This window comes from Eurosta solidaginis, chromosome 5 (genome assembly GCF_040869045.1).
Source record: "Eurosta solidaginis isolate ZX-2024a chromosome 5, ASM4086904v1, whole genome shotgun sequence".
NCBI classification, from domain to species: Eukaryota; Metazoa; Arthropoda; class Insecta; order Diptera; family Tephritidae; genus Eurosta; species Eurosta solidaginis.
This window is the reverse complement of record NC_090323.1, coordinates 8,021,289-8,042,862: the sequence shown is the minus strand read 5'-3', so window position 1 is coordinate 8,042,862 and position 21,574 is coordinate 8,021,289. Positions and strand designations below refer to the sequence as shown.

Sequence of the window (21,574 nt, the reverse complement as noted above, 5' to 3'; positions counted from 1 at the left end):
CATCCGTTGGAAAGTCTTCGGAGCTACGCCTAGAGCTTCTAGGAAAGTGACATCGACGAAGGTATGAGTTTGAGGTCGCAGTCCTATAGCTTCTATGCTGGCATATGGTGTGAGGGTCAGGAGGCGTGGTAGCGACTGGTGGTCGGGATTGCTACTGTTCGCACATCGGGAATTGTAGCTCTTACAGCTGAAAAAACGGGAGGCCGCTGTGCCGCGAGAGTCATGAGTATTAATAGACAATTAATAGCAACCGTAAGTCGCCTTTGTGCGTGACCGCCAAGGAGCCACAACTGATTTAAAGAAATTGTGTTCGCGACGATTATTAGGAGTTAACCCTAGGTGAAACTACGCTTTGCACGAGATATACAGACAAAAGTGTGACTATTTTATGTATCTCTATTTCTTTCAGCAGACAAGCAGTACCAATTTCAAAGACCGGGGTTAGGTTCGAAGCCTCTCTGGATTAAGTGAATGAGGGACAATCCCTCCGCAAGGAGCTACTCCTGAAAATGTTTGAACGGTCTGCGAGATCTACCCCGGATCTTACCGAAATGGCCAACACTTTGATTTGGTTAAATACATACAAACAAAACCTTTCCTAAATATAATTTTTTTAAATAGAAAAATTAAGCTTTTTAAAGTGAGAACACCGGCGTACGCCGGCGCGCCGACCACGCCGCCGCCGCCGATAAAGTGATCGACGTAAACCTCTAGCTGGTTTTGAAAGGGAGCGCGGGAGGATGCAGAAGACTGGATATGAAAAACACTTTAGTCGGGACTTATGATATTTATATGTATTAAATGAAAGTTGTTAGGCGCTGTTGTTGTTGCTAGAGTGTGAACATATCTGTTATACACATACCAATTGCATAGTTTTAGGCGTTGATACAACGCGCTCGCCTTCAGGCGTTGTAAAGCAGCAAGTTTATTATGTGTGTATGAGTGCTTCTATAAAGCGCTTTGGAGTCGCGTATAAGCACAGTGTAATCGTTTTCAAGTGTTTTCCATATGAATGCGTCTTTTTAGGCGATTATTAAAATGCTTTTATTATTGAAAGTAAATGAGCGTAATTATTTTGATTTTAAAATTTCTTTGAAATTGAAAAAGAAAGAACAAATGCATAAGAAAATTTTAAAAAGATAAAGAGCAGTTGAGAAAACAAAACTAAGACTAGTTTTTATGAAATTTTATTTGATGTGCTGAGGAAAAATATTCAAATGTTATAAAAAGTTTATTTCGGAATATGTAAAAATATACTAAAACGTAGAACAAGAAATCGAGCTCTCAGTGATCAATATTCAAAGCCTCTGTAGGATCAGCAGTCATATCATTCCAAGAATTCATGCTGAAGGTTAAAAGACGTATAAATCTCTATAAAGTTCCAGTAGACTCCAGATCCTGAATCACGAAGTACCTGCATTCATGAGTCAGAGAGTGAACGCATTTGCGCCTTGGCAACCACGCCACTGCTGGCAGCCATAATTTCGAAATACTAAAGGGTTTTGTTTATTTAAGAAACAGCATTAATGCAAACAACAAATTCAATCTAGAAATCCAACGAAGAATCACCCTTGCCAACAAATGGTTTTTTAAACTAAGTAGGGAAATAAAAGGGAAAGTACTCTCCCGGCAAACGAAGATTATGCTCTTCAAGTCACTCATCTTACCCGTCCTGCTTTATGGTGCAGAAGATAAGGCGGCTCCGTGAGTGTTCAAGAGAAAAGTCCATCGAAAGATGTATAGGACTCCACGCGTTTGCGATGACGAGTATCGAAGAAAATTTAATGATGAGTTGTACGAGCTTAAGTAGACACCAACATAGTCCAGCGAATTAAAATACAGCTACCACGCTGATTAGATCATGTTATGCGGATAAAAAATGAAATCCACCTATGGAAGCAAAGGAAGAGGGCGGCACCTACTCTGCTAGTAGGAGCAGATGGAAAACTATTTAGATTCCCTTCGTGTTACTAATTAGCGCTACTTATACCAATGAAGAAGCAATAGGCGTGCCTTGTTGGATGGCCGTAACCGTTAAACGATTAAACGCCAAATAAAGCCATTAGAATTCCAAGCCCCACGCTGGAGCCCGTCTGTGAGCCATTCGTGCAGATTTGTACTCTCTTGGTAATTGCGATCCTACTTTAAAGGATAGTGTTAAAACTGTCTGCGGGTATAAAATCTGTTTAGAAACTTATGAAGGATACTGCAATGCTCTTGCTACGTTTCGCTTCAGCACCTAGAGTGTCGTGGTGTACAGCATATATGCTAGTCAATCATAAGAAGTTTATAGTTCCTTCATTTCAAGCAATTGGCTGCTCTCGGCGGGTTAAAGGGCTTAGGCATGTTTGTCATAAGAAGCAATTACGATTCACAGACTTGAAGGTTCAGGGTGTCAAAAAATCGTTGCGGAAGCGGTCGACAAAATACACATCAACCTAATTTTACTTAACCTTTGGTAGCTGAGGCTCAATTAAAGATAATCAAATGTTACAAGTCTTGGCACACAGCCTTCAATTAATATGCTACCAACCATCGAATTCCCCACTCTCAACACAATCGTCTAAACACCGTATAAAATTTTGTACGAAACGCTCAATTAAACAATTTATTAGTGCTAAATTGTAGGAGTAGCAGTTTTCAATAAACATTGCTTTTGTTGCTGTTATTGCAAAACAGATTCACTTGGCGCATCAACACTCAGCGATTCTCTTTTGCTGTGCACCAGTGCAAGCACAAACACAAACACCACAAACAAGCCCAGACACAAATTCAATTCGAATCGTAGATATCGCTTTGAAATTAACCACAAATCACATCAATTAGCGCCGGTTGAGAAGTAATAACGTTTCGGTTGGCAGCGTTAATAGAATTTCGTTAGGAAAGTAAGAAAAGTAAGAAAAGTGTTAGCGCTACTCTCTTTAGCTGAGTGTCAGCTGTGTGTGCAAAGTGCCCGATGTAACACATGGTAAACATCTTTAACTCAAAGCTTAATACATGTCGTTGTTGTTGTTTTTTGCTGTTCGATTGAGTTTGTTAAATGTACTTAATTGCAATTAAATAACAGTGAGCGGAAACTTTTACCGAGCAAATATATGCTCGAATTGGCACGCTCTTCACAAATAATGAGCGCTGTTTGTGTGCGTGTGTGTGTGTGTTTTTTTTAAATGTAATGTATTCCGAGTCTGCTTCAGCTCATTGGCGTTTAATCATAATTTGGTTTGCCTTAACTTTGCTCGCTTGTAATAATTAAGCACACTTTTTGTGTATGTACGGTATTAGACTGGGTCGATTTATTAACCGATATCGCGCCATCGACTTTTCGATAGGATTTGGGCTCAGGAAAAAAAGTTCCACTACGTATACCCATAAAAATAATTTTCGAGCCTGCAAATTTCATTTTTTTTTACTTTTTTCGACTTTGATTTTTAATATTTTTTTCCTGACCTACTAAAAACATTTTCATTTGATTGTAAAATTTTCATGTATAACTTATTTTTTTTTTTTGTTTTAAACTGTTATCGACAACGTTTTTAGTGGACATTTTTGGTTCGGACAGGGTACACATATGAAAATTTTTTTAGCAGGTCATGAATAAAACCTTAAAAATCAAAGTCGAAAAAAAGTCAATAAAATGAAATTTCGCAGGCTCGAAAATTATTTTTTAAATAATTTTTTGGGTATGCGTAGTGGAACTTTTTTTTCCTGAGCCCAAATCCTATCGCGATATCGGTTAACTTTCGTACATACAAATCGACCCAGTCTAACGTGTATGCATATGAATGTGGCTTCATCAGCAAGTGCCTGTTATCTTTGTGGGACTTGAAATCGGGTCAATAACGTATGTATGTATATGCAGAGATTGTTCAACAGCTCACAACTTAGGCGTTCTCTTCTTAATTTGTAAGTACCACTTGGAATGTTAATTGGAACGATTTTCCGTTATCCCTTGTCGAATTTGTTTAAGAGGCTAACCATTTTCAGCATTGTGCCATCTTCAGTGCCAATTTCCATATTCTAAGTTTCAAAGAACTCGGATGGTTATATCTAACATTTCTTTACCAACCAAGTTTTACCTGATAATAACGAAGGCGGGTAAGATACACACAAATTCCGTCACATGTGTTTATAAACTAAGTAAGCTAATACCAGCCATACCAAAATTTGGTTGCAAGCCATCTGACTCACAAAGTTTCTATTTAGTTATGGCTCCGATGGGTTATAATGGTAAAGCCAGAACTGTTTTCTGGCACAAGATCTGCCGACTTATTTTTTATTTTTTTTTTTTTGATCAACCGCCTCATTCACAGGTATTCTAAAGTAGTGAAGAATGGTGCAGTGTAACTTTGTTTGACAGTTCAGCTTCAATATTATTATTATCGATAGGGAATTATTATCGCCGAGTCATCAGCTTCTTATTGATTATCGGCTTGTTAAACAATAGATAACAGATGTGTTATCGATTTTATATTGAAGTTTTATGAGTACAAGGCGATTAGTCATCGCTAACAAATCAATAACACGCCGATAACAAATCGATAAGTCATCAGCTTCTTACTGATTTCTTATCGACTGGTTACAGATGTGTCATCAATTTTATATAGAAGGTTGACCGGTATCTATTCGTTAACTTTTCGAAAGTAGATGTAATTTTTTGGTAGCATTTGAATTACTTTTTGGTAACAAATTGGTAACTCTTATCCAAAGTAAATCGAAAAGTTTTTTATAACAAATCGGCAACTTTTCGAAATATCTCGATAACATTTCGATAAGAAATCGTTAACTTTTTGATAGATAGCTTTTCCATAATAATAATAAAAGTTAAGCGAAAACTCATTCACTGCTTGCTTGGTTGAATCTCAGTCGCTGTGCTCGCATGACATGTACATATGTAGATGTATACCGATTGGTTTTCCATCTCTCTACGGAGCTCTCAGATAGATTAGATACAGCATCAATTTCTGTAATATAAGAACTCCCTTGGCTGCAGTCAAATTCAATGAGAGCATTAATTTTAAAATTCATGCAGGTCGTTAACTCTAAAATTCTCTGATTCGTGAAGAACTGCTTTTTATTTCGGCTATTCGCGCTGGGATATTACTTCACACAAGTTTTCTAATGGAACAAATTTTTAAAGTTCAAGAAGGGAAACCCTTTTCTGAAACTAGAATTTTTTTTAATTCTTTTCCCCAACCTTCCCCTCACACCACTCGTTACATTCAAAAAGACCCTAATCGTTCTAACAAACTAAGCTCAACTAACTATTTCGCTCTATCAAAAATTTCGTTCAAACTTTTCAACATTAATGATGGCGGCTGCTCGGCACAAAACCCTACAAGAAATAAAAAACTAAAATTTTTTCGTTATCGAACTAATTGAACATTTAACTGTTAAGTTACGCCCACATGCATACACCCCTTATCCGCACTTTAGCACACAAATGAAAAGTGAAAAGTTTTTTTTTGGTATCACTAAAATGCTCATTCACTAGAAGAAAATCGCCTCTGCCTCAAATTCTTCAAATACTGCTGAGTGAATATAGTAGTAAATCAAATTTTGGTTTCCTTTCGCATTTCGTTGCTCGGCCCACCGCTTATGGGTAATTGAAGTTAGCTGTGCTTCATAAAAGTTAAGTCGAAAAAGTTAACTGCTACTAAGCAGTTTGCGCATGCGCTTCCCCTCCCACCCTTCTGAACACTAAACGCGTAATTCAACTAACATGGCATTGTACACGAATTTGTACCGGGTACCAACCAGTGGTGTATGTATGTGTGAAAGTATTTATAATGTAGTACGTGAAAATTATTTGCCAGTTTTTGTCTTAACTGCAGTTTGAAAAGTTTTGTATTTTCAGTTCACTTTTCTATTCGTTGTTCGAAGTTTTTAATTACCTTCCAACATTTGTAACTGTATATGCTAGTTATAGCATTTTGTTTCTTCCTTTTAAAATTTTTAATTTCTTTTTCGCTTATTGCCACAGTTAATTGTATAAATTCTGACAGCTGTCAATTTCGCTCTACTCACGCACACACAAACACGCAAACGCAATAATATACACTTTTTGCTTGTCTTTTTGCTACTTTCACACTCTTGTTGTAATAAGGATAAGATAAAAGTTGTTGAAACAGTTGAAAAAAAAGATTGGCTTTTCGTAGTCAGGTACTGTCAGTCGATTTCAAATTTTTTTAATTGACAACAGCAATAACGAAATTATTGACCTCATTTGTGGAAAGTGATGGCAAAGTGCGTGGTGAAAGTTTGATTACTTATTATTGTCAATACTTTGTGTTTTCCAATTCAGCTTTATAGCTGTGGCCTACAGCTGGTGTGTAGAACGTTGTGAGAAGTTTCTTAATGAGGATTTCAAAAGAGGAAAGCAATTACAAAATGACTTATGGGACATTTTTCTGTTAAAGAAAATTATTCAGTGACACATTGTGATTATTTGTGTTGAAACTTAAGTAAACAATTTTAGCAGTATTTTTTTATCAATTTTTGCTATCGCAAACAATCGAAACTTGCACACAAATTCCGATATTTATTGATAATTATGAATTAGTCGGCACTGGTTATACAAAAAACCTAGCTTGGAAGATGAGGTTTACCAAATCAAGGAAGAATTACAAATTTCCAGATAATTTTGTAATCGACTATTTTCAATGATTATTAATCGACTTTACTAACAAGGTTTGTGTCTGCCTAAAATAAAACTCATAAAGATCCACACATGAACTAAATACGTCCGTAAAGTGCAATGAGTATTGTATACACAGTAACATTCCACTATAAGTATGTATGTATATTGAATGAATATAACTGAGATTACACATATACCTCGTGTTCCAATGACACATGAAAAATGTGTCATTGGATCCATATGGTTCACATTGTTGTTGCATTTGCATGTTAAATCTCTATCCGTATCTGGTTCATGTGTCATTGGAACACGAGAATTGTGGTGTATAATTTCAACTCTCGCACATCACTACAACATCACATACAAACGCACATCACTTACAACAGCTGTACATGAATTATCCAGGCTCATTGTCGATGCAAAAAAGTGATGGGACTTTATCACAAAAAAAAGTGCTATAAAAGTGGAAATAAGCCAACGCCAAAATCGCAGGGACGGAAAATAATTATTATTTTCTTTTTCGGAGTCAAAAAGTCCTGGTCAAAAAATTGTCCTAGGTGAAAATGTTTGAGTTCCCAGGTACCCTAATAGCAATATCATGTCGAATCATGCTTTTTTTTTATTTTTTGAACTTTTTCCATAAAAGTAAAATTTGTATTTTTATTTTTTGAGCCCGATAGAACTAGTTAAAATCGGGCTTTTAAAAATAAAAGTCCGGAAATAAAAGTTAAATCCGCACTTTAATTTTTTAAAACCAAAATAAAAGTCCCGCTTGATAATTAAGAAACGCCTTATCCGAAATAAAAAAAAATAAAAAAGTCCGAGTTTAACTAGTTATATCGGACTCAAAAAATAAAAGTCCGAAAATAATTTTTATCTTGATCCAAATATATTTAAAGTCGAAAATTAATAGTTTTGCAAGGAATTATATTATAAAAGGAATAACAGTTTCAGCCCCTGCAAAATCCTCTAATTGGTAGGTGCCGGATCTCATCATAGTGCCTCTTGGAGACGATGCTAGATCAAGCAGGCGTTTGCTGGGATGCCCGGATTTGTGACAATTCAGCGAAAGCTTTCTGTTCAGCATTTCATTTTATGTTGCGTCACAATGTAGATGATGTTCATAAGGAGATATCCCGTGGCAGTTCTAAAAAGTAAAGTCCTCTCTTCTTCTTAGAAGAAAATCATGCTCAACAATCCTGTTATTATTGCAGCTGCCGTGATGTGATCATGTGCTTGCTCCGCCTACCACATCGTAGATCCTGCGTTCAAGCCCCAACCAAAGCAGCATCAAAATTTTAGAAACAAGCTTTTTCAATTAGAAGAACATTGTTCTAAGGGGGGTCACCCATCGGAAATGTTTGGCAAGTACTCCGAGTGTATTTCTGCCATGAAAAGCTCTCAGTGAAATCTCATCTGCATATGGCGCATCATAATTGATGCTGACAACTTCTGATGGGCTGGCTGGCTCTAGGAATCCTTTTTTCGATATTGTACGCCTATTGTCCCCATCTCTACCAGATCAGAAAAGGATACCAGGTTAACAAAACTTGTGATCAAACTATCGGTTCCAGCTTTTCTGCACCAAACCTCAGCGTTTTACTTAATTTTAGTTTGAAAGCATCTCCCATGCTTTCCTCGAATCTAAACTTCATTATTAATTAATCCGCGCCTAATACGAGTACCATGCAGCAAATTTCTTTTCGTGCTTCTAGACTTACCATGAGATTTTTTTGGTAGATACAAATGTTTCGAAGAGTTTTTAAGCTATATTATACATAGATCGCAAATCAACAACGTAGTTTCTTAGAAATTAACTAATACTGATTGTGAGCACCAAGTATTCCTCCACCTAACTCACACAACTCAGCAGAGGTCTGTGCCTTCTTATATTTCCAAAGAAAACTATAGTCATAGCTAAGCGCTACAGCAATTTTAAGAAAAATGTTTGGATTTTGAGAAAAAATTAAAACTTAAAATAACTTCGAACTATCGAAAAAATGATCGCGGGTTCGAATCGAGCTCAAGGCCTAACAATAATTTTTTATCATTATTATTGTTATGATAAATTTTTTCTTAATAGAAAAAATGTATCACTCGTTTCTCTCGCTCATTTAGTATATGCGCCAGCCTTCAGCAAATGTCATCTATGTAGAATCCCTAAATCCTTTTCAGTGTGCAAATTGTTAAGTGTGAAAATGTGCCCTTCAGCAGCAAAGTATGAACTCATGTATACTTACAGAAATTACATTCAAACACAAATAGTGCATAAGTAAGCGTAAGAACTTTAAAAAGCTTCCAAAAAGTATGCAACAATTTACAAATTTACAGTTTACTTGCGTAGCCTGAAATGGTAATATATTTTACTACAAGCAAACATAAGCACACACATACACATACATGCAAATAGAAAAAAGTGTTTAAATGTGCATATTAGGGCGGGTCGATTTAAAAATTGCTCATTGCTTTGTGAAAATCGTATTCTAGGGATCAAAGTAAGAAACTATGCCGAAGGAACTATACCTCTAAAATGAACTCTGATGTCCCCCCCTTTGGGTCGAACTTTTGGGTAGGGACAATTTCAATTCTACCTGCTGTGTCTTGTGGTGGCTTAAAAAAAACAACACAAGGAATTTTACGATTTGCAATTGTGTCACAGTGATACCTTCATTTTTTAAAACGGTTGAATAAAAAACCCACACAACTATGTTTACGACATGCAAATGCATCACAGTGATGCCTTGGTTTTAAAAGGGTTGTAAAAACGCTAATTTCTAATAATTTTTTTTAATTTCTTTTCTATTACTAAGTTAAATTCATTTTTTTCATTTACATGTTCTGACTAAATAAATTTCTAAAGAGAAAAATAAACTCCAAAAAGAAAAAACATAGGCATTTCAAAGTGGGATTTTTCAAAATTTGCCCCTACGACTCAAAGGGGGGGACATGAGAATTCGTTTTAGAGGTATGGTTCCTTCGGCAAAGTTTCTTACTTTGATCCCTAGAATATGATTTTCACAGAGCAATGGGCGATTTTTTTGCCTCCCCACAAATCGACCCGGCCTAGTGCATATAGTATAAATTGTGCTTTTCTCTAAAGCACTGCAGTGGCATTGCGCCAAAGCCATAGGATTTTAATTATTCACGCATGCATAAGTAACTTGAACACGTTTTGGCAATAAAATTTCAAACAGTTGAAAAGTCCCAAAAATGGAGAAAAAGCGAAAAAATCTAAAACTATTCGTATTGTGCGAAAAGATATGGAAAGAAAACACTGAGTTGTAGAAAGAATAAAGGGATTTCTTTTAAATTACTAGCAAGTAAAATAAAACAAATTTACTCTATACGCAATAAGCGCAAATAATCAAATGTGAGTGCACTTAAATGAAAACTTAACTGGAATTTTATGTCTGGCTGCTTCTAAGAGTTGAAAATTTGAAGTAAAATGATTTTTTTTTCAAACCTTTGGCGCAAATAAGCTACACAAACAAATATTGCAACTATCAAGTGCTGTCACACTCACACTTGCAGATTGGATGCATATATGTAAGGTTGAGTTTATGACTTTTTCTTGTACCGCATTCAACCGCTTTGGACATTTGCTTTTACTTTGGAGTATTCAACTTAAAGTATTTGCGCAAATAGTCTGAATAGTTGCTGAAAATACAATAAAACTTTGTCTAGGCTGCTGATTTGTAAAGTAAAAAACTAAAAAGATATGTCATTCATTCAATAGAGAATAAAATTAGTAGGCAAAGGGATGCATTAGGGTGAAGGTTAAGCAAAATTTGGGGTAAATTAGTATAACGCAACGAGTCATTTTTTTCTCGTGTGAACCAAAATTGCTGTGATATAAGAGCATTCACCCACTTCAGTGAGTGACAGGAATCCTGAATGCCTTTATGCAATTTTTTATATTATACACTCAGAGAAAAAATCGTTCTGAAACGAACGAAACAAGCTCAAAATTAAGAACGTTCGTTGACAAAAGTACGTGTTTTCTTAACTCGTCACCGATGGGCTTGTTTTAAGAACAGTGTTTCCAAGCACACCGTTCGTATTTTATGACCACTTTGGTATTGATGTGTGAACCTTCTGTGCTCATTTCAAGCACTACTTGGGTTTGATTTAAGCTGGAGACATTGGTGCTTTATCGGTAACCGTATCGGTAACCTTTTAACAGCTGATTCGACCAACCTTATGAGAATCAATGCAATCGATTATTGGTGCCGCTAAGGTCGTAACCGTATCGTAGCCAACCAATTGGGTTTTGGTTTACCGTTGTAACGATAAACAGCTGAATACGTTAGGGATACGACTACAGCGATACGACAAACGGCACCAATGACTCCAGCTTTAAGATTTTTCGTTCTCACGCTTCCAGAACGATTTGTAGTCGATTTAACATTTTTCGGTCTCAATTCAAGAACGGTTCGTGCTTGATCATTGGTGAGAGTGGGAAGGTACCATTTATTAATTTTTTTATTAATAAATAATTTTTTTGTCATTAATAAAAAATATTAATAACAAAAAAAAGTATTATTAAAATTCCAAAAGGTTAGAAAAAAATGCATATATGCATTTTGTCGTATATTTCTCTTATTGAGAAATTCTTATTGGATGATGCAATCTGAATACGAGTATATATTTAAAACATTGCATAACAAGATTGAGAATTACCTGTGCATATATGAATGGAACTCAAAGAAAAATAAGAGCTAAAAAATAGAAAATAAAAAAATTGTTTTAAAAAACTTCAGAGTTTGACGGTGATCGAACTTGCGCCCCACGATCGCAACCGCAACATCATAGCAGCTGGGCCACTACAACTGCTTGATAGAATGTTGTATTTACCATTGTAGTACACACAAATTATACCGTTTCTTTTTTCTTGTACTTAATTTAGGAACATTGTGCTCATTAATAGAACATTTATTCATATTTTAAGACCAGCCGTTCTCTTTTCAAGAAAATGGTTGTCAGTTCAAGAACAAAGTTGTTGTTTTGAGAACAGGTCGTTCGTTTTTCAAGAACAAAAATGTAAGAACATGAAAAGCTAGTGATATTAATGTGAGTGGCTGCTACGCAAAGCCGGCGTAACCATTGTCGGCAATATCAACACTACATTCATTGTAAGGGAAGACCGTTCCCATAGCCGATATTCAGCGTATTCTTCCTCTTCTTCTTCTTTCTCTTTTTCTACTTCTTTTTCTCCTCATTAGTTCTATTATTTTGAGTCCTTTTTCCAGGAGAAGATCCTTTTTCTTCTTCTTATCCCCTTTTTCTCTTCCATTTTATTTTTATTTCTCTCCCTGTCTTTTCTTTCCATTGTTGTTTCTTCATAGAACTCAATTTCTGTAATTTGTTTTGGTTTATGTACACTCACTGAGCCCTTCACGTTCCGTATTACAAATTACGTTTCTTGGCGCCACCCTGTCTTGAGCGTAGATTGTTAAGACGTTTTAAAAATCGAGATAAGGTGGTAGAAAATAAAATTTAGTTCGTATGATTTTTAATAATCGGGGATTGCCCATATTGCTTTTTTTAAATATATGAAAACATTTATTTGAAGCAATTTTTTTTAATTTTATAATTTATTTAATAATTTGGGAAAAATTTAAACAACGTGACATCAGGACGGACAAGGCGACAGCTGTTTCGATTATACCTTGTAAATCTCTTCAAAGCCTTTTCTCCCGGGAGTGGGAGTCGAACTCGCACCCCTACGATAGTTGAAATGGTTGTAAACGCATTCAGCTACGTCATGCCTGTTGTGAAGTCTTTCCCAATTGCCTTCTTTTTGCATATTTTAATCTTAGATTATATTATATTATATAATTTATTTAATAATTTGGGAAAAATTTAAACAACGTGACATCAGGACGGACAAGGCGACAGCTGTTTCGATTATACCTTGTAAATCTCTTCAAAGCCTTTTCTCCCGGGAGTGGGAGTCGAACTCGCACCCCTACGATAGTTGAAATGGTTGTAAACGCATTCAGCTACGTCATGCCTGTTGTGAAGTCTTTCCCAATTGCCTTCTTTTTGCATATTTTAATCTTAGATTATATTATATTATATAATTTATTTAATAATTTGGGAAAAATTTAAACAACGTGACATCAGGACGGACAAGGCGACAGCTGTTTCGATTATACCTTCTAAATCTCTTCAAAGCCTTTTCTCCCGGGAGTGGGAGTCGAACTCGCACCCCTACGATAGTTGAAATGGTTGTAAACGCATTCAGCTACGTCATGCCTGTTGTGAAGTCTTTCCCAATTGCCTTCTTTTTGCATATTTTAATCTTAGATTATATTATATTATATAATTTATTTAATAATTTGGAAAAAATTTAAACAACGTGACATCAGGACGGACAAGGCGACAGCTGTTTCGATTATACCTTCTAAATCTCTTCAAAGCCTTTTCTCCCGGGAGTGGGAGTCGAACTCGCACCCCTACGATAGTTGAAATGGTTGTAAACGCATTCAGCTACGTCATGCCTGTTGTGAAGTCTTTCCCAATTGCCTTCTTTTTGCATATTTTAATCTTAGATTATATTATATTATATAATTTATTTAATAATTTGGGAAAAATTTAAACAACGTGACATCAGGACGGACAAGGCGACAGCTGTTTCGATTATACCTTCTAAATCTCTTCAAAGCCTTTTCTCCCGGGAGTGGGAGTCGAACTCGCACCCCTACGATAGTTGAAATGGTTGTAAACGCATTCAGCTACGTCATGCCTGTTGTGAAGTCTTTCCCAATTGCCTTCTTTTTGCATATTTTAATCTGCAAAATTGTCCGTCCTGATGTCACGTTGTTTAAATTTTTCCCAAATTATTAAATAAATTATAAAATTTAGTTCGTTTTTATCAATCCAGAAGCTCACTTCTGATCTAAGAAGAAAATACATTTTGTTTCACCCTAGTACATGCATATACTTATATCTCGCATACACACAAATACATTGATATATAAATTTGTATATATGTATGTATAATGCCTTGTGTCCTCTGTAAAACCGCAGACGATGACATTGGCAGTAAAATCGCCAAAAACCTGCAGCAGACAGTAAAAATCTTTACAAAAAAATATAATGTAAAATCATGTTATTGCGGTGATAGTGCATTTTACCTACATGCATACATACATACATATACTTATGCACATATATTTATAAATTTAGTTATGCTATATTTTATGCGCATAAGTGATTTTACATGTAAAAATACTTGATTTTTGAGTTATTCGTAGTTTGTTGGTGGGAGGAGTAAAACATAGACACTCCTTCTTTAGAAAAGTGAACACCTGTCATCACTTTTTGGTTTTTCCCCTTTTTTATCATAAGCCTTACTTCAGTTTATCGATATTTGTAGAAAACTCATATGACAAAAGATTATTATTTTAGGCTAAAATGAATTATAATAGTCAACTTTTATATATACAAATATATATTTTTTTCATTAAACAACCCGAATTTTCAACGTAAAGCAAATGTCAAACTTTGACATTTCTAAATCTTGCAGTGACCCATAAAATTGTGTGAAAACCGTGGTTGGTAACTATGATAACTAAGCGGGACATCTTATATGGCCTTATCAGTGCTTATGGACAATGTTTCATGCAAATTCGTAAAATTCTTTTATGAAAAATGTTTTTTCGATTTTGCTGGATCTCAAAACAGTATTTTCGAAAAAACGGGAGAGAAACATTTTAAAAGTAGAATACCAACAAATTTGGAAGGATAACGCGACAAGTGGCTATTATGCTATGTTTAGTTGTGCTGTGCCATGCTAAGTAATATTATGTTAATTTATAGAATGATATGTTCTTAATTTATGTTCTGTTATGAATAAATAGTTGGCGTTCTGTTATCTGGTTTAATATTTTTTTGTCAGGTTGTTTTAAGTTGTACATATATTTTTTGTTGTATTTTTAATGTGTTGTTTGTTCTTAGGTCATTTATGGTATACGATTTATAATAGTTCATTTAAATTTACTTTCTATCTAAAATTGTAACTCCCTTTTCTCATATTCTTCACCGTATGCTTCGCTTCAGCATTAATTTTAAATTACCAATATTCATTCCACATCCTTTCCTTCGACATGTTCCAGACAAATTACCACAAATTTAAACATTTTTTTTTTAAACATTCTCATTTTCTTTTCACATTATCATTTCATTTACCACATTTAATTAAGTTCATGCTTTTATTTTACAACAACTTCTGCTATCTCTACCCACCCTGTAAAAAATGCGATTAGTCTAGGATGAATTCGGGATTAATCGCAAAGGAGTATGCGACCAATGCCAGTTTTGATATCTTTGTATCTTTGTATGAACTGAACTGTTCCCTTTTGTTTTAGCATGTACTATGAAGAGACTAATTGTACCCATTTGTACCCGAAAGGGATCGACAGCATCAATCAATCCCCTTTGTACCCATACGGGAACATATGAAGACTAGTCCCTTTTCCGTTCAATAAGGACTCATATAGGGTCCAGTCGCGTTTTTCGTGACAGAAACACAATCGAAGGATTTTCCAAGCCACCAAATATATTTCATGTAAGTTGTTCGCATGCTTTTCAAAAAGGAACAAAAAATGTTCACCGAAAATTTAACCCTAACTCCGGCGTAGTCGTTAAGTCCTAGTAATTTAGGTTCGGTATAGGGCTTCGCATTTTTCTTAAATAATTCGATTCAATCACCTGTAACCTTTTTTATTTTACTGCCTGTTTCTTAATATTTCTTAAAATGGGTTACATAGATTTCAAACTGACTAATTCCAACTGTACACGAAAGGGACTAAAGGGGATCAATTAGTCAATTATGCCCAAATATAGACAAACGAGATCAATCGGAGACCAATCTCTTTAGGCATTAATCGCACGATTTTATGTAGGGCATTTGCACACGTCAAGCGTTTTTCCATTGTTCTTACACATACACAAACTACTACAACAACAGCGGCATTTAGTTAGCATTGCTCACACAGCGCTCCCCTTTACATTTCCTCAACAATGACATTTGTGATATTAAAACTATTACATTACTATATATATATATCTTTATGTTACTTAGTAGTTATATATATATGTGTGTGTGTGTGAGTTACTTGAAATGTTATTGATATTACATTTTCACTTTGGTCGCTCATACGCCTAGTAGTCTGATGCGCAGACATATTTCCGTTGCGTGCCTTTTGTTTATGTCTTTCAAGCAGCAGACATCACGCGCCGCGCGCTCGCCGTCAAATCATCATCACACCAGCAAGAGAATATCACGTCACTTAAATAGTAAGCTTATATACGATGTAGATACATCTACATATATATATATGTAGATACTCGTAAAGTTGACAGCTCATGCCACACCATTCCACACTTGCACTTACAAGTTATATCCATGGCATTGTATAAAACCAGCTTGATTTGCCATCTCGTGCATTCGTCCTTTTCATCATTTGCCCTGAAGTGATTTTTTCATAAACTTTTTTTATATTTTTGTGTTACGACCCAGCACGTCACATAATCGAATTATCATCATGGCGTTAACAAATGAATTGTTTCTACTACTCAACATTATCCGCAATAAGGGTTTGTTTTACCAGTTGTGCTTTGTATTTTTTTACTTTTTTCTTTGCCGCTGCTTTCTTTTGTCCAATATCACACCACTGGACTTAAGCCATCACCACACGAAGATTTTTATTTGATTGCAAATCCATTTGATTTGTTCTGTAGCGTATATGCATGTCTGTGTGTCTGTTAAATCATATACATTGAGAACTCCATTTGGGAAATTTTTGCATACAATTTTGTTCTTTTGCATACACATACACACATAGATCTTACTTGATTTCTTTTTTGCCGTCTGTCCAACTCTATGCGCCCTTTTTGTGTTGTTTTTTTTTTTTCTTTTTTGTGGTGAGGTTATGTTCGTTGTCAGTTCGTTTATCCTTTGGCACAAATCCTTTTATACAAATGAAATTTGAGCCAAAAAAGCGATAAGCAGCAGGGACGCAATGCCACACCGAAAATCGCAAAAGCTAACGAACGTCAATGGACGAACGCTCTATGACGCAGTGTCGGTGTCATCTAGTCTCAAACATAGCACATTTACATGCAGTTATCTCACACCCTGTATTTTTCACGTCCTGTATTTTTCACACCCAGCGCTTCAATCAACGCAGGCAAATGAGGAGCTACATACCTCACCGATGTCAATGCCGCGTCTTCTTCTTCTGCTGTCTGTGACATTAACACGCACAGCGAGGTTTTTACTGTTGGCCAGTGTTGCTGCTTCTCTTATTTTGGCCCTCGCCTATAATCCCTTTTAGTTCTTTATTCATTCGAATATATTTAAATATTTTTTTGTTTTCATTTTATTTGCTTATTTGGCTATTTGGTTTCGGTTGTAACTCGCTGTTTGTGTAAAACGATAACGGAAAATTAGGTGTGATTTTAATGGCTGCCCGCCGCATTTGTCGTTTAGTTTCGTTTTGCGTTGACAATCCTTTTGCTTTGCACTGCAAAGCTGAGTTTCTGATTACATTCAGTTTTTTTTTATTTAAAACTTTTTATAGTTTCGTTTGTAGACAACCATCAGTGCGTTTTATGTTGTGTTTCATGGTCAAGTGAATAAATTGATTTTGTTTTCTTTTGTTTTGGAATTATTCTGGATTAATCGCGTAAAGTAAAGTTATAGCGTAAGGGTTAAAAAACTTGTTATCCTTTTCAAAAATGAATACCAAAATGTAATGTACATTTGATAAGAGATTCAAGTGTTTTTTGTTTCATTTGACTAACAATTTAGCTACGTGAAGAATTAAAACACATTTGGCAACGGAAACTAAAAAGAAGCTTAAGTCGATTTTTCAGTATTTTTTCCTGAAAGCATTTCAAAGAATTCCGTAGTCAGAAAACATAATTTAGTTATTAGCCTATAACTTATATCCACTTTGACTCAAATATCGACCAGATACCTTATTTTCGCAATCCAATGGAGCCACGTAATATTAAATAAATATCCTCCAGCCACCCTTCGACCAGACGCTTGACCACCCTTGATGCTTCTTACGTAACGGCAAAAATCGCTTAGGCAGTTTAGCGCCAACTATTTAATGATGAAACTTCAGAGGGAAAACCTCTAATTTATCGTAGTAATTGTTCTTCGACGAATACTAACACGAGATCGTTATGCACTAAATCTCGACAATCGTGAAAATATAAACCATTTTATTGTAATTTAGTCATCTTGTATCTCTCTGCTTATATTATTAGCAGGAGGATATATCAATTTAACCCCGGAACACTAAATGTGTGCATACTCTTAGGCGCATAATGCCAAATTTACTTGGTACAGAAAAGGGTTTACTTGAATTTTGCCGGCCTCATTTTCTAAAATATGCATTAAACATTTTTTAAACAATATGTTCGCTTTTTTCATTTACAGATATCAACAAAGGTTCACCCATCGATTATAAAAGCGGCTCAGCCTGCTCAACACCCACAAAAGACACACTGAAAGGTTACGAGCGCAGCACGAATAATTGCATGGGACCCGTGCTTCCACCGCGTAGCGTTATGAGCGGCCTACCCGCGCACCACTACTCAACACCGATGAACTTTCGCAAAGGATTAGCGGCGCGCTGGCATCGCTGGCGATGTGCGCTCAATATTTGTTTAGCGGTATTTGCATTACTTGGCTTGATTTCAATTGTTTTATATGGTAAGTACAAGAAAAAGTTTGATCTGAAGCGTTTTTATTTAAGTTTCTTACTGCTAATAACTAAAATAATTTCAATCAAAATTTCTCAATTTTTTTTTTCGTCTCGCTCACACACACAGTATCCGGTGTATTACACTTGTCCATGGATGAACCACGCACAATTCTAGTCGACAACGAGGCATCTGAGGTGACGGCGGCCAAAAGTACTAATACGGATCTAACGAAATTCGGACAACCCACCACGGTCACTGCTTCTACGGCAAGCTCATCGCTTTCCTCGATATCGGCAGCACAAGCAGCAGCGGCAGCCTCGGCTTCGGCACTGGGTAATGGTGGCATTATTGGTGGAGGTGGAGGCGGCATTGGTGTAAGTGGCGCTTTACCATCATCAACCGCCTACCAATCGCCGGCATCCGCGTCATCAGCTGTAGCTGCTATGGGTACGACAGGCGCTGTTGCATCTTCACCCTCGTCATCGTTATCCTCTTCACTGACAAATGCCAATAATGGAGGTAATTATTTTCAAGTTTTAATTATTTTTAAATGAGTTTTGCTACGAAGCGCGTGTTTTTTAGTCTCGCCACTGCTAACGAACGTTAGTGATATTTAGAATTGAAAACTGAAAATTAGTGATATGAAATAAATGAAGTGTAGGGAAGTGAAGCGCTGCACGCGTGGGTGCGGGTACGCGCCATGGATAGGCAAAAGTTTACATGAAATCAAATAAATAAGATTGTCACTTGTAATGAGCGCACATGTCTGGCGCCTAGCCTTAAGGCAAGGCGTATTGCGGACAAGCGCTCGACAGACCTGATTAGGTGTGGCTGTTTGACGTCTCGACGTTATTCTTGCTGGTACAAGGATAACGCGCTGTTAAACCATAAGAACAGAAATATTTACACACTTTCGGTATTTTTTGGCACTTCGTTTCATGTTTTTTTTTTCTTTTTCGCTTTTTTTTTTATTTATTTAAACGTCGTCTGTTGTTGACAGTTTCGACAAAGTTGTTTAACCATAAATAGACCACGACGACAAAGGCTACAAAAGTAAGATAAATTATTGAAAATGTTTCCAAAAAAGCGCGTTTAGAAGCTGGTGAAATGCGTATACTCCGGCAATTACAGCTCAACCTTCTAACTAGACCGGAAACTGACTATGGAACTTTGAAGGCAAATTGAGCTAAGATTTTATTTACATAGCTTCTATTATTCGTAGCTTAGCGAATTGAGTGCTGAAGGAAAATTAAATTAGTAGTTTTCAAATAATCGATCATTCATTGTTTTATGCTAATTGAAAATTTTGAGATTTTCTAATGGCTTTATATTGACTGTATCTGGTTGAATTGGGCTAGTGAGCTCAAGTTAAAAAGTAATTACATAAGTCGTCGTAGAATTAATGGATTAGAGATAAATGTAAAAGTTTTGTTCACAAAGAATAAAGATAAATAAAGAATGAAAAGGAGATTAAAAAAGGATACCCACATTTGGCACGTAAGTGTTAATAAGATCTATCCCTGAGAACTATTTACTTCCCTGCCACGAATCATCGTCTATTCCGAGCTTGACCTAGCCAGTGAAGCTGCTATTCACTGCGCTATTTTCATAAGCACATTTTTTGAAATTGGCTCAAGGTGGGTTAAGGAGTTTTGGGAAAGGGCTGCAATGAGCTCTCTTAGTAATCACGTTCTACCACCAAGACTTAAGATAGTTCTCTTTGAATATCAGGCTGTCTTTTAGGGGATTCTTGCACACTCTATCCAAAAAGTATGCCTATATCAAAGGTGCACAACCCGAGCAGAGCTCCAAAGAGTTTGAATGTGTAGGGGAATGATTGATGTCTGATTACATTTACGACAGTGGCCACAAGGCGATATTTGTCCAATCTTTTTTACACGTTCTTATGAGACACGAATGACGCTGTCGTGTCATTCTATTTTTGTCAAGCGACAGATAGTGGCGTGCTTTTTTCCTAAGCCCTCGAACGCACCTATATACACTAGATATTACGAAAAATTGCCTACTGACGTGGGTGAACCCTTTTGAGTAACATTTTCTGAAGCATTTTAATGTTTTCTGTTACTTAAACGAGGATATGATCCTGATACCTTTCTTTTTGTAGCTAAGCACATACCATGGTACTTTTATATATTAGCAGATTTAAAATAGTAATTCGAAAGATGTAACCATTAAACAAAGAGATCGTCTACATAGAAATATTTAAGGACTACATAGAAGCTCATGCGCCTTTCACGTTGATTTCTTGCTATTTTTCGATAGTTTGATCTTATTCTCAACATCTTACGAAGAAGTTTTGATGTTTAGTGATCAAGCAGTTTCTTATAAGCATAATATCTTGTGACATCTTCATAGGCTGTAGCAAACAATATATTGCAATTTTTACCTAATTATTGGTAAGGGGAGCTTGATAGCGCAACTTAGCTAATTTGTGCTTTAGAGCGCGTTCATATTGAAGCTGCGATACGAAGCGAAGAGAACCGCATGGCTAAGAGCACCATTAATTTCTCGCAGCCAGAGTTGCGATACTAAGGCCGACGACAGAGTGGAAGTGAGAAGAGTTGCTATAATATAAAGATAGAAAGCTAGGATTACTTATAGAAATTGTTCACGCTGGTAAAATATATGATACCATATCTTACAGCGAGCACTCTGCTGTCGCCTAAAAAAATGGATTCTCTATATGGATTTTCCTTTAGAATTTTCGCACCTACATCCGCAGTTATATCACAGCTATTAGTATGCAATAAAATTGCGCTTAAGATTATTGAAATGAATGCCAAAATTGATATTAAATAAAAATATATTGCATGAAGCTTACCAAGTTTAATTATATTAAAAGAAGAATAAATACATCAACAACAAAAAGTTCTATGAAAAAGCAAACAGCCACAATTAAGATATGGGTTCTTTAATTTAGAGATATTTGAAAATCCTAACTTAGTCTGCGCTTAGGCTTAGTCCCGAAGGCGTGCCAAGTACCTCCAGAATAAACAAATATCAATATTTAGTAATGTGATTTCTCCAATACACTTATTGGCGTAATTCCCTTGACGCGCTTGATTTTAACAACTTTCTTACCCTCTGTGACGCGCCTTATTGTGCATAAGTGCTGCGACATCCACGCATTGGTAAAATCACATCAAAACACACATTTTACACTTAAATTGAGCGCCAAATATGTAAGGA

The 21,574-nt window shown here is 35.9% G+C and overlaps 1 protein-coding gene across 9 annotated transcripts in view; it reads left to right on the top strand.

Moving 5' to 3' along the window:
- The window catches only part of Ten-m (teneurin transmembrane protein Ten-m), a 671,948-nt gene that overhangs the window by 627,953 nt on the left and 22,421 nt on the right, over positions 1-21,574 (top strand). For all 9 annotated transcript variants that reach the window (XM_067757094.1, XM_067757093.1, XM_067757088.1 and 6 more), the window contains exons 4-5: positions 18,096-18,371; positions 18,491-18,883. In XM_067757094.1, coding sequence (XP_067613195.1) covers positions 18,096-18,371; positions 18,491-18,883 — 669 coding nt within the window. The remainder of the gene's footprint in view (positions 1-18,095; positions 18,372-18,490; positions 18,884-21,574) is intronic.